General features: G+C 37.5%; 1 protein-coding gene across 1 annotated transcript; it reads right to left on the minus strand.

Annotated features, from left to right (window-relative positions):
• Window positions 1-2,698: 2,698 nt before the first annotated feature.
• On the minus strand, window positions 2,699-4,378 carry LOC126976400 (mitochondrial-processing peptidase subunit beta). Its single transcript, XM_050824711.1, has one exon. The coding sequence runs from the start codon at window positions 4,279-4,281 to the stop codon at window positions 2,878-2,880; it is 1,404 nt and encodes a 467-aa protein (XP_050680668.1). The 5' UTR covers window positions 4,282-4,378; the 3' UTR covers window positions 2,699-2,877.
• Between the last annotated feature and the right edge of the window lie 9,416 nt (window positions 4,379-13,794).

A 13,794-nucleotide genomic window follows, 5' to 3' on the forward strand; every position in this document is an offset into this window, starting at 1 on the left:
GGTACTTCGCTTTACTCTGATTATCCTCACACTGAGTCTTAGTGTGGCTGCAGTGACAGCCTTTCTCATATGATTGATGGAATGGGCTGGATGTGTTGTGCAATAGGATTTCGGTGAGTGGGTAATTCGTTTTCCGCCGATACGGTCAACACGTAAATAAGCATGTACAGGTGCCATCCTGCAGCACCACGAGCTGACACCAAACTGCATCGTTCTGCACTACGCATTGCAGCGCACTCGTTCCAGTCAAATAAAGTAGACTTGAATCCTTTATCTTCGCTTCGGTACATAAAGTACATAAGTGTATCGACATTTTCTGCATCGTCTCCATCAAGAAATGACTTGGTATCCCTCCCATCTGATTTCCATACTATGGGTATGCTTGCAGTCCTTGTGACCCTGCTTCCAATGGCGTATTGTTATCTACCAACGGTCCCTTCTGCTGGATGTTGGTTGGTCGCAGTTGATCAGGTCATATCCCACTTCTGATGACGAGGAAAGAACCTCTGCATTATTTTTAAAAGGTGTGACGTCATTACTGTTGACATCACAATTGCTATCTTGCTGAAGATCACTCATTGGTTCTTCCAAAGAAAACTACACGAGTAAGTATTTTATTACTTTCGTTTATTCAACGGGCAGCATAACGACGCCCCAGAGAGCCCGAGCACGAGTGACTGCAGTGTCGATCGTGCGGGCTGTATTTATAGGGCCCGGCGCACATGCTACTGCACGTGTTTTGAAATGCGGCCGTATTTATGGGGCTCGGTGCACGTGCACGTGTTTCCAATTCGTGTTGTAGTATTTGCGCCGATATATAAAAAGTATAACAACATTAGTAAAAAAAATTGTGAGCCGTCACGGGACGACTGGCAAATGTGAAACATCGAAATTATTTTGTACAAGTAATAGGAAATTATTTAGTACAGATTATGACAGGAACTAATTATGGCATGATAAAAAAATTCAATATGACGAATTTTCTCCAGAAAATGATGTAATACTTATATAATTGTTAAAATAATTATGTAAGTTCTGTTTTACCACAATAAACAGGACTTAAGAAATTCGAAGTTACCACAAAAGAAATTACTACGTAATACGTATAGATGGCGGTAACAACAATATAGCGTGGCGATGCGTCGCCACGGCCTGTATCGCCACGATATTAAAAAGAATAAAGCAGACGAAGCGCCTGTTCACGAGCATGACGCGTGAACCAACGAGGCACCCTACGATGCCGCCACAAGCAGTGGCATTACGAGAGCATGACGATGCCTGTCACTTGAGCGAGATATCTGCGTCTCTGAAAATAATAACAAGGCCCGCTGTGCAGTCTCAAGGTGGTGGCGTTTTAATTGCAGTGGATTCCCCTAACGTTGCAAAACGCCACATTGAGCGTGGAGCGGTGCCGTGGCGTTGATGCGTCGTTTCCTTCGAAATATGTGGTTCTGTGCTGCTCTCCCCAGACTATGAGGCGCAGCCCGAGCTAAAATGTTCAAGATGCGATTCTCTAATTGCTGAGTCATACCGTTAACCTCCGGGGATAAAATCTCTTTATTTTTGATGAAATGAAATGAAATGAATGATGGATAGAGCATCTGCCTAATATTAGACTGTATACCCCAAGTCATATTGATCCGGGAACTCAAACTATCCTAAAACCTCTGGTACTTCAGATATCCATCTCTTGTCACCCAATTTTTAATTTGCAAGTGGTGAGCTAGCTGTCCCCCTCAAATATAAATGTTATTAATAATGCCTATGCCTAATGCCTGTTACTTCAAATTGTATGAAAAGTTATAAAATTACTTATCCAGTTATTCCTACACAAAAAATTGATCAATTGGTGTTGTGTAGAGATGTCGCTTCATTGTGTCTTCTAACCGCATTTATCAAGAGGAGAGTTCCGAAGAGCTCTTTAACCTGATTCCTGCAGCCGAATTCCACTTTCGCACAACACGCCACAAGTTAGGATATCATCCTCACCATCTGGATGTGTGGCGGTCCTCCACAGTGCGGTTTTCAAGGAGCTTTCATAGACATACTACAAAGCTGTGGAATGAGCTGTCTAGGGTGGTGTTTCCGGGACTATATGACATGGGTACCTTCAAAAAAGCGCTTACACCGTCCTTAAAGGCCAGCAATGCTCCTGTGATTCCTCTGCTGTTGCAAAAGAATGTGGGTGGCGGTGATCACTTAACACCAGGTGGCCTGTATGCACGTTTGTCCTTCTATTACAATAAAAGAAAAAAAGTGTGACAATTGGATTAACTTAAATTATACCATACCAAGCAGTTTCATTTTAGATATAGCATTTCTTTATCAAATCAGTATGTTAATGTAGTACATCTTTATAAGATCTAGGTTGACTAACAGCCGTTTTCAATAACCTATCAGCTATCCTTAGTTTAACTTACTAGACGAAGACAAATCTATCCTTTTGCGCTTACCTACATTTCAATAACCTATTGACAGATAGCATTGGACTTTAACTATATTGGACATAACTATGGATAGATAAGATCTTGACATTCAATGGTGACAGCAATGTATCTGTAAGCTAAACTAAGAGTAGATAGGTTATTGAAAATGGCCATTAACCTGTAGCTCTGTATAGTAAATACATAGCTACAACTTATGGTTACAAACCAATTTTATAACACAATAGGGATACATGCATAAATAAAAGAAAATATTAATTAGATTGTTTATTTACAGGAAATCATAATCTTATGGAGCTATAATAAATACATAATATAATAGAACACCATAGAAAGTGTTTTAATTGAATAAAACAAACAGACATTCTGGTGAGAATATTTTTATTTAATCTTAACTGATTTTTAAATGGATCTAAAATACTTCTACATGAATTTATACTCTAAGCCAGTACATACCAGAACGGAGCCTAGTATATTCGGGTAGTGCTTCTGTAGGACCAACAGCAGCGACTGCTGGGCATTTGTCAAACAGATACTTGTAGCAAACATCACGAACATTCTGCACAGATACAGATTCTATACGAGCATCAAGTTCGTGGAGAGGGATACGACGGTTGTAGCACAAGATCTGACGGCCAATGTCCTCACATACTGGTGTAGTGCCATCAAGCTGCAGAAGCATATTTGTCTTCAGAAGATTTTTTGCCCTCTCAACTTCACCTTCAGTTACTGTATTACAAAGCTTCATCCATTCCTTATGGATGTTGTACACCATATCGTCAATCTGCATTGGTTCAGCAACAAAGTAAATTCCCCAAAGTCCAGTATCCTTGTAGCATGTGTTGAAGGATTGGAAGCTGTGGCATAGATTTTCACAAGATGCTGCACGGGCCAAATAAGATGCATTATTGGCACCACCACCCTGGGATCGGTCCCAAGCCCCAATAAGAGTGTTGGCAACCATCAAAGGAATGTTATCAGCATCAGTCCAACCAGCACCCTCAACAGCAATAGCAATGTGAGCCAATGGCATTGAGTCATCTCTTACTCTTATCTCTGAGCCTGTGTAGCGGCATGGAGTAATCTCTGGTACATCAAGGGCAGTGTTCTTTAGACCACCCAAATGTTTAGTAGCGAGGTCAACAAGTTTGTTGTGTTCAACACCACCAGCACCAGAAAGGACTATTCTGCTAGGTTGGTAGTGTGTCTTAATGTATTGCTGGAGGTCAGCTTTAGATATCTTCTTGATGTTCTTGGTAGGTCCTAAAATTGTCTGTCCTAAAGGTGTACCTTGGAAAGCAGTTGCATGAAGGTGATCAAACACAACCTCTTGCAGGTTGCTTTCGACATCTTGCATTTCTCGAAGTATTACCCCTCGTTCTCGTTCGATTTCTGGTTCGGCGAGTGATGAATTTTGGATGATATCAGCAAGAATTTCGATAGCTGCAGGGACATCATTAGCCAAACATTTGGCGTAGAAAACAGTTTGTTCCCTTGAAGTGTAAGCGTTCAAATGTGCACCCATGTTTTCAACAAGGAGCTCTAAGTCAGTTTGAGATCGTTTACTTGTACCCTTGAAAGCCATGTGTTCAAGGAAATGTGCAACTCCATTATTTTTCGAAGTTTCGTACCTTGACCCGGCGTCAATCCATAGTCCTACGGTTGCAGTTGGTGCGCCAGAATCTTCAGTAGCGACACGAATCCCATTATCGAGGACTGTCAGCCTAGTTGGTGGAACATTAACTAGGGCTTCCTTTTGCTGCGCTGCAGTGGCAAACGACCGGGTGTTCTTGCTTTGCTTTGAGAGAAGCCTCAACGTTGCAGAAACTTTCAACATTTTTACTTATATTCTCAATTTCAAATTTCTTGCCGATTTACGTAATTGTGTAATTTCTGCTTCTGGCAGTAACCCTTTTTGATCAATGACAGATAACAGAGAACTCAAAAGTCAAGTCAAAAGGCAAATATAAATTGTCATTTTTGTCACTGAGTATTGTAAGAGACTGTCAAAAACCTCCGAGCAATAATATTAAGCCTGACGAGCGCATATTTTAATTGAACATTTTCTAAGTAGTTTGCACTCTTTCATCAAATAGACCTAGTAATGCGATAGAAAGAGACGACTTGCGGCAGTCTACTTTAATTCAAATCTATATGAAGTCGGTTTTTATTCCAGTAAGGTAGTGTTTGGCACTATAATATTATAGACAAAATATGTGTTGTTTTTGTTAATTTAAGCCATCCTCATGAAACTTAAGTATTTATGTGAGGAATAGCGAGTTCACTTATTCTCAACTTAAACTATTTTAATATTAAATAATAATTGTTCTAAAAATATCCAATTAAAGTCGAAAACTTTTTTACATATAATAACATGACTGAATTAAATAGCAAAGGAGACAAAGCAAATTAAAAACAATAGAAATAATGAAACAATGAGACACCCAGGCTATGCTCATTAGTAATAGGCATTTCTTAGAGTATGTATCCATGATCAACGTCACTCATTTCCAAGAAATGTCTCTTACATCAACCTAAAAACAATGATTTTGTATTACTGGTATCTCTAATAGAATTTGGAATGTCATTATGATTTTGGGCAACATATAGTTCCATTTTCTTTTACTATATTATATGTTATTGGTTTTTGGCAATTCAAACCTATTATATTAAGCCAATTTACGCCAATTAGCGTTACGCACCCTACCTTTTAATCCTTCATGTTAAGATATTCCTCCTTACGGATTGCTAATCTTACTTTAGTCCGTAATAGCAGTATTTTACAATCGTTAAATAATTGGTCATTTCTTATTGTATTTTACTTTTTTTTTCTGGGCACAATTGTTTTTAGTACTTATTTTTTGTTGTAGAATATATATGAGATCTAGATAGGTTTTAAAAATCTACCACAACTGCCTAAACCGTAGTCAATTATGGAATCTGCCAGTTTGTATTTAAGAACATACAATTTACTTAGAATAGCTCTTAATTTTTTACAAATATGGATTGCATGAGGTTCCCAGTTGAAGCGATAATCGATTTTGATGCCGACATACATATGTTCACTAACCATTTCCATCGGCGGACAGTTACAATTGACTATGTGGTCATGTAGGCAAATGTTAGTATGAGCCACTATAGAAGCTTTACGACACGATTTGCTATGCGCAGTATATGCATTGCTTTTGTTTTATTAGTATTTATAACTAACCCTACGTCATGTTCCCATTTATATAAGGTATCAAAATTAGCTTGCATTATTTGTTCGGCCACTTGGACATCCTTGTTTGCTGCAATGAGACATATGTCATCTGCAAATTGATACACGGATTCTTCCTTGAATAAGTTACGAGCAAGAATCGAACCCTGAGCTGTTCCTCTATTCGTTCTTATACTATTAAAGGCATCATCGATTTTGACATGACGTGCTAACCTATTTCGATGGTAGTCTTTAAACTACTCATGTGTCCATTTTAGTACACAGCCTCTCAAAAATCAGTAAAAAAAATGCCTTAATATTAAAAATAATTCCGTATCTAACCCCTACAGAATAGCAAATGAATTTAATGATTACTTTATCGAATTGACTGATGACATTTTGACTACAAATGGACATCCACAAGCACCTACCAATCAAAGCTTTTTGCGAACTATTTTCTTAAGACCTATGTTGGAAGTTGAGGTTGGAAACGAGATTATGTCATTAAAAAATAATAACGCCGAAGGGTATGACGAGGTGTGTACAAAGGTTTTGAAGGCAAGTTGTGGTGGTCTAGTAACTGTTCTGACATTTTTAACTAACTTATCTTTTGCCGGTGGTACATTACCATATTTACTTAAACTATCAGTGATAAAGCCTATATTTAAGAATGGTAATATGTCTGATATTAGCAATTATCGTCTCATAACATTAATTTCAAACTTTGCAAAGGTTTTTGAAAAATGCATTCACAAAAGATTAATAGAATTTTGCCTCAAATTTAATGTAATTAATACTGATCAGTATGAATTCCAGAAAGAGAAGTCTACGACTCAAGCAATGTTTTCACTACTACAGAATATCTTATCTAATCTCAAAAAGAAAATCTGGACTACTTGGCTATTTTTTGATCTTTCAAAGACTTTAGACAGAGTATCTCATCCTATATTAATTAAAAAACTTGAAGATCATGGTATAAGAGCAACCACCCTTGAATGGTTAACTTCATACCTTTCAAACAGATCTCAATATGTTATCATCACGAAACTTGACGAACATAACGAGATGAAGTCCTACGCATCTGACCATAAATTTACTAAATACGGAGCTCCTCAGGGAAGGGTTCTTGGCCCGTTTCTATTACTAATTTATATTGATGACATAATAAACATAACAATATACAAATGTGTCCTCTTTGCAGACGATATTTCCATAGTTGTGGCTTCTGACAAAAATGCCCCCGTAAGTGATCATGAAGCTGATAAAATGCTCCGTAAGTGACTAATTGAATTTATCGTCATCTTTATCATGACGATGAATTCAATTAGTCAATGGATTAGACATAATAACCTTAAGGCGAGGTTTTCCCAACACTTCAGGCAAAAATCGCTCGAACTTAAGATTCGATAGGTACGCATGGACACGGCCATGGCTGAGAACCAACCGAGCGATGCGGGTCGACGACCGCCGACCCGGAAGGACCGCGTAATATTTTTTGAAACTTACAGTTGCGCTAGAGTACGAATTACTGTGATATTTTTTATGCATTTTTGAAGTAAATCTTTTTTATAGACGTATGAGACGTATTAAGCGCAAAATTATGATTTCCACATTATGGATATCGTATCCGAGATTCTCGAGGCTGCAGAGAACGAATTTGGGATCATTTTTGAAATCCAAGATGGCCGCCACGCAAATTATTTTTTCAACAATATGGGTATCATATCCGAGGTTCTCGAGGGTACAGACAACGAATTTGGGATCATTTTTTAAATCCAAGATGGCCGCTGCGTATAATTATGATTTCAACAATATGGGTATTGTATTTGAGGTTCTCGGGGGTGCAGAGAACTATATTGGGATCATTTTTGAAATCCAAGATGGCTGCGTGGCAAAAATATGTATTCAACAATATGGGTATCATATCTGAGGTTCTCGAGGGTGCAGAGAACGAATTTGGGATCATTTTTGAAATCCAAGATGGCCGTATCGCAAAAATATGGGTATCGTATCCGAGGTTCTTGAGGGGGCAGATAACGAATTTGTGATCATTTATGAAATCCAAAGTGGCCGCCGCGCAAAATTATGATTTCATCAATATGGGTATCGTATCCGAGGTTCTCAAGGGTGCAGAGAACTATTTTGGGATAATTTTTTAAATCCAAAATGGCCGCTGCGAAAAATTATGATTTCATCAATATGGGTATCGTATCCGAGGTTCTCGAGGGTGCAGAGAACTATTTTGGGATAATTTTTGAAATCTAAGATGGCCGCGTCGCAAAGATATGTATTCAACAATATGGGTATCGTATCCGAGGTTCTCGAGGGTGCAGCGAACGAATTTGGGATCATTCTTGACATCCAAAATGGCCGCCGCGCAAAATTATGATTTCAACAATATTGGTATCGTATCCGAGGTTCTCGAGGGTGCAGAGAACGAATTTGGGATCATTTTTGAAATTCAAGATGGGCACCGCGCATAATTATGATTTCAACAATACGGGTATCGTATCCGAGGTTCTCGAGGGTGCAGAGAACGAATTTGGTATCATCTTTGAAATCCAAGATGGCCGCTGCGCAAAATTATGATTTCAACAATATGGGTATTGTATCCGAGGTTCTCGAGGGTGCAGAGAACGAATTTGAGATCATTTTTGAAATCCAAGATGACCGCTGCGCAATACTGTTTTTGGATCCATACGTTAATGCGTGGAGGTTATAATGATAATCCTAATGCCAAACACCTAAAAGTAACACAAAAACATTCGGAAATTGTTGTGCCATGGAAATTAAATCGTTAAAATCAGGACAATGTGTGCTAAAGAACACGAAACACTAGAAAACGTCACTATGTGTGTTTGTTCTTCTTCACTGCATAATACTAAGGCGAGGTTTTCCCAACACCTTAGGCAAAAAGCGCTCGAACGCATATATCTATAGCTTTAGATGTATGTTCGACGCGGGCATGGCTGAGACACGAGCCGAGCGATGCGGGTCAACGACCCCACCCCGGAAGGAACGCGTAATATTTCATAAAACTTATAGTTGTGCAAGAGTACGAAATGCTGTGATATTTTTATGCATTTTGAAGTGAAACTTCTTTCGGCGCTTGAGGGTAAAAATTTTACAAATGAAACGGAGTAGAGCGTCACGGAAATTTGAGACGTTTTTGTTCAAGAAGAGGAGGAGGTTTATGCTCAAGGGAGAGAGTGATTGACACCGATTAAGGGAGAGTATTTCTTACCCTCGGACTTGCCTACTAGCCGTGCAGGCTTAGCGCGCGGCTGCTAGTAAGTAGAACATCTTCCCTACTAGCCGTGTATCGTGCAGTTTTTTTTTATTGTTCAACCTCGGATTCGATATCCATATTGTTGCAATCATAATTTTGCGCCGCAGCCATATTGGATTTAAAAAATTATCGAAAATTTGTTCTCTGCACCATCGAGAACCTCGGATACGATACCCATAATGTTGTTATCATAATTTTGTGCGGCGGCCATCTTTGATTTCAAAAATGTTTCCAAAATCGTTCTCTGCACCCTCAAGAACCTCGGATACGATACCCATATTGTTGAAATCATAATTTTGCGCGGCGGCCATCTTGGATTTCAAAAATGTTTCCAAAATTGTTCTCTGCACCCTCGAGAACCTCGGACACGATATCTATATTGTTAAAATCATAATTTTGTGCGGCGGCCATCTTGCATGTCAAATTGATCATAAATTCGTTCTCGTCACCCTCGAAAACCTTGGATACGATACCCATATTGATGAAATCATAATTTTGTGCGGCGGCCATCTTGGATTTATCTAACTTCCCTAAAGTACATACATACAAAAATCCCGCGTGGCATAATATTACGTACATTTTATTTTACTACTTTCCGACTTCCATTTACCTATATATTTTAATAGATACGCTGTCGCATCATCATCATTTTATTACTATGATTCCCCATTTGTACTTGTTTGCTAAAATCTTACGCAATGTGAGCCCGAGAGAAACGAACACAGTACCGTCCTTGACAGTGGTCACGGGCGTACTGCTGGTATCATGGTATGAGCGAACATGCAACCAAGGCGTCGCGTTTGGTTTATAACGAAAAAAAATAATATAAAATAATTCATAAAGCGAATTGATAAAACCCACGCGGAATATTTATAAATTCTAATAAACTATCGAATAAAATAAGACTTGACGACGTCTAAGTTAGTAAATAATTGCGTTGAATTCCTGAATTCATTAGGCATGAAAAACAGAGTTATTCTCAGATGGGTCCCAGGGCATGACGGAATCATAGGCAATGAAATGGCCGATGAGCTCGCAAGAGCTGCGGCTAAAGCAGTCCAATATGGTCCGGAACCCATTTGTGGACTGCCTAAGAGCGCCATCTGACACACCCTGAGTAACTGAGTAACCAATGTAAACAAGAAGCACTTAAACGCTGGAACAACTCTTCAGGTTTAAACCACTCTAAAGCATTGATAAGGGCATTCAACAGCAGCTATGCGCATGAAGCTCTATCTTTGAACAAGAAAAATCTATGCATACTCACTAGGTTAGCATGCTACTAACCGGGCACTGTCGCCTAAACAAGCACCTCAGTGTGGTCGGCATCAAAAGCGACAAAACTTGCAGATTCTGCCTTGAGGATGATGAAACGCTTATTCATCTACTCTGCGACTGGGGCCCACTAATGCATAAGCGTAACACAATCTTTGGCGACTACTTCGTGCCACCAGATAGTGTTTGCAACACTCGCGTCAAGGAATTACTGCGGTTTCTAAAGGCGGCAGGGCTTGACGACGAGCTTTAGTATGAGTGGCGAACACAATAGTTCAACTTTGGACGCGGTGTTACTAGGAATCTTTAGGACTAGGAAATAGCCACCCTCTTCAAATAATAAATAATAATAATACCTACTCTAAAACTTGTTTTAGTAGTTTGATAGTTCAGCTACCTATATACGCACTTGTTTATTAAAAATTATGACATTCACTGCAACAATGAGTTTAATCATCATTTCCTAAAATATTCTACCGCGATCATCCCGCAACAGACAGCATCAATATTTTTTCATTTCTGTACGTTAATCTATGATCGGCTTGGTGGCGATCGGCGTTGTCATGGCGACTTATTTATTTTGTTAGTTAATAATGAAATCAAATAAAATGTTAAAAATCATGATTTCTTAACTGTGGTATGTATTTCTATGATTTTTTTACTTTCGTAATTAATGCATCTTCCCTTTCACAAGACAGCATTTTAATGTTTTACCTATATCAAATTGTAAGCAATTCTGTCAACAACAAACGCGTGTGTACCGTTTTCGTATCGAGAGAGCGACTACGACCAAAGGAACCAATTGACTCAATTTAGGCGATTGATTTTCGGCGCGTTCGTGACATATCTACCTCTTTTAATACTATAATATCATTGGATCCAAATAGACTAATTTTCTACGAAATCCCACTGACCTTGCAATATGACATAAGTTGTCTTGCTATGGTTTGCTATTAGGTTAGTGTCAGAATATACAATAAACTGCCCATTTATTTAAAATTATTAAATGACTTTTTAAGAAAACACTCAAGCACTGGTTAAGTGAGTGACTATTTTATACGACAAATGAATTTCTGAACGCTAGTAATGTGATAACATAAATGTGAAACTTTTTGTTAATAATTAATTATTAGACAATATTTATTATTATTATGTGAGTCTGCAATTCTGTATTATTTTTTCTGTAATATTTATTGTTTCTGACATGTAGCACATATCATCTAATCTTGTTATGTGTTATTTACCTTATACTATTTACTGTATTAAATTAATTTGCATGCCTAGTTAACCCTGGCACAACATGTGAAACTGTAAGATTATACCATCGTAATATACCATGTTTATACGCAAATAAAAAATATATTACTAAAGTCAATGGAAAACAACGATAACATGCATTTTTCATTCATGTAATCGTTGATTTCATTGGTAAACTGGCATAAAAGTTGAGAAGTAGGTATTTCGTTTTTTTTGAAAACCAAATTGTATAACCAATTATTAATAAGATTGTTATTTTAAATTTTTGTTTTATTTTAATTTATTTGAAAGTTTTAATTTTGTCACTGAAATACTTTTCAACTATCTTGTTGTAATACAGGACTATATCATAACTGGTCGATAATTGTTAAAATCTTTGTGATCCCCTCCTATAAATATAGGTCGAACTAATCCTATTTTAAGAGCATCTGGGTAGACAGAGCTAACAATGCAGGAGTTTATAAGATGCATCAAAATCGGCGTAAGTTCTCTACTTATGTCCTTTATACATACGCTCTAATTTTATCGAAGCCTGGACTTTTTTTCCTGTTTAAATTTTTGATTATTGTATAAACTTGGTCAGGTGAAGCTCTAACTAGTTTCATAGCTACCTCTGCCTCCCCCGGGCCTCCATGCATAGTATAAAAAGGTTTATTTCATGATACAGAAATTGATTTAACTCTCTTGGCATACCAATTATATCTAACGTGTTTTCCATTTTGTTCTGTTCGAAAGTATTTAGTGAAGTGTGCACGGATTCAAAGTTATTTTTAAGGTTTGTGTATTTTTACTTAAGTCTTTGCACTGGTTATCTATTATTCTGATTATTTCTTCACACAGATCTATGGTTTGTTAATAGTCTTCAATTTTTTCTGAGTAAAACTGAAGAGTTCTCTTCAGTTCATTTTGAATCGTGTTAACCCTTATTTCGCAGCGTATGGTAGTAAGCACATAGATAATATTTTTTGGATGTTGTTATCAAAACCTTTCCCCGGTGTTATTGAGTCCGTGTCTGTAATATCGCCTTCCTCTTCCTCTGGCAGGATGACGGAAATTCTTTTCTTTTTCGCATTGCCGGTACACCCACGGCACTTCCAGTCTACAGCTTCGGTGGAGTATGATGCCGATTACTATTCGTTGCTTATCGAAGCACATGTCGCGTGTAACCACTTACTACACTTCCCATATTGCAATCCAGGACTTTTCTTCGTAACCATTTTGTTACGACTTGTACACTTTGCCATTTTAGAAACTTATTATCGTATTAACTTGTAAGGTAGATATAAAATAAGCCGCCCGCGCAGGTAACACTTCAGTCACACTGGAAACACGTGCACACGTCCTTCGACAGCACGCGCTTGCTGTGAACTTCTTTTTTGAGGAGTGTTATCAATAGGTACGCTTAGTAAATTATTCAGGAGTAACGGGCGCAGCACACGAATATCTTGATTGTTATTTCAACAACAGTTAGCTCAGCAGGTTGAAGGTTTCTAGGGGTAGGGCGAAGCTTTCTTTATAAGTCTATTATTTTATTTCTCGCTTAGGTTAGGTTTAAAGATATTTATTTCTCATTAAAAACATAATATTGTCACTTACATGAGAACATAAATTGATGTAATAATTTATCCGCCGTTCTTTACATGTTCAGTTCATACATATACATTATAGTACTTATTCTTCTACACAAAATGGCTTACTTTAAAGATTCCTGCAATTCAAAAACAGATAATATGTAAGTATATATAAAAAATAATATACTGCGTATAAAAATTTATGTAAAACTAAAGATTTATATTTATGACAATTGAACCAGTAGTTAACAAATAAATAAAATTGTTTTAATATCAAAAAAATTTTTGAACTCATAGAAAGCTTTCGAAATTTTCTAGTTTATTGTCGAGACAGAACTTTGAATTTAGACTTGATTCAATTATTATAATTAAAAACAAACATGACTTACAAATTATTCTAAATTAGCACGTGCTATTTATATTTATTTAAAAATTGAGCCGATTGATCAAATCTTTTGTTTGAATACAGACTAGTAGCAGGCTAATATAAAGTAGACTGAAGCGAGGTAATCTCGCTTCGCTCAAATATAGCGGTACGATGAGCGACTGCGGCATCCTAGTATTTTTAGTCGTGTCTCTGAATTTGAGTGCATCTCCGTGTCAAATATCGTAAAGAGGTTTTTTAACACAGAAGTATCTAAAGATAAAACCAAATCAAAATGTGTGATAGTCCGAAAATAAGTGATTGTCATTCAAGATAGTGTTTGGTTAACATTTATACACGTAAAGAAAAAAAAAAATGTGAGCCGTCACGGGACG

This window comes from Leptidea sinapis, chromosome 40, assembly GCF_905404315.1.
Source record: "Leptidea sinapis chromosome 40, ilLepSina1.1, whole genome shotgun sequence".
Lineage (NCBI taxonomy): Eukaryota > Metazoa > Arthropoda > Insecta > Lepidoptera > Pieridae > Leptidea > Leptidea sinapis.

Excerpts from the sequence above, each read along its gene's own strand:
- LOC126976400 (XM_050824711.1), bottom strand. The coding sequence starts at position 4,281 with ATGTTGAAAGTTTCTGCAACGTTGAGGCTTCTCTCAAAGCAAAGCAAG.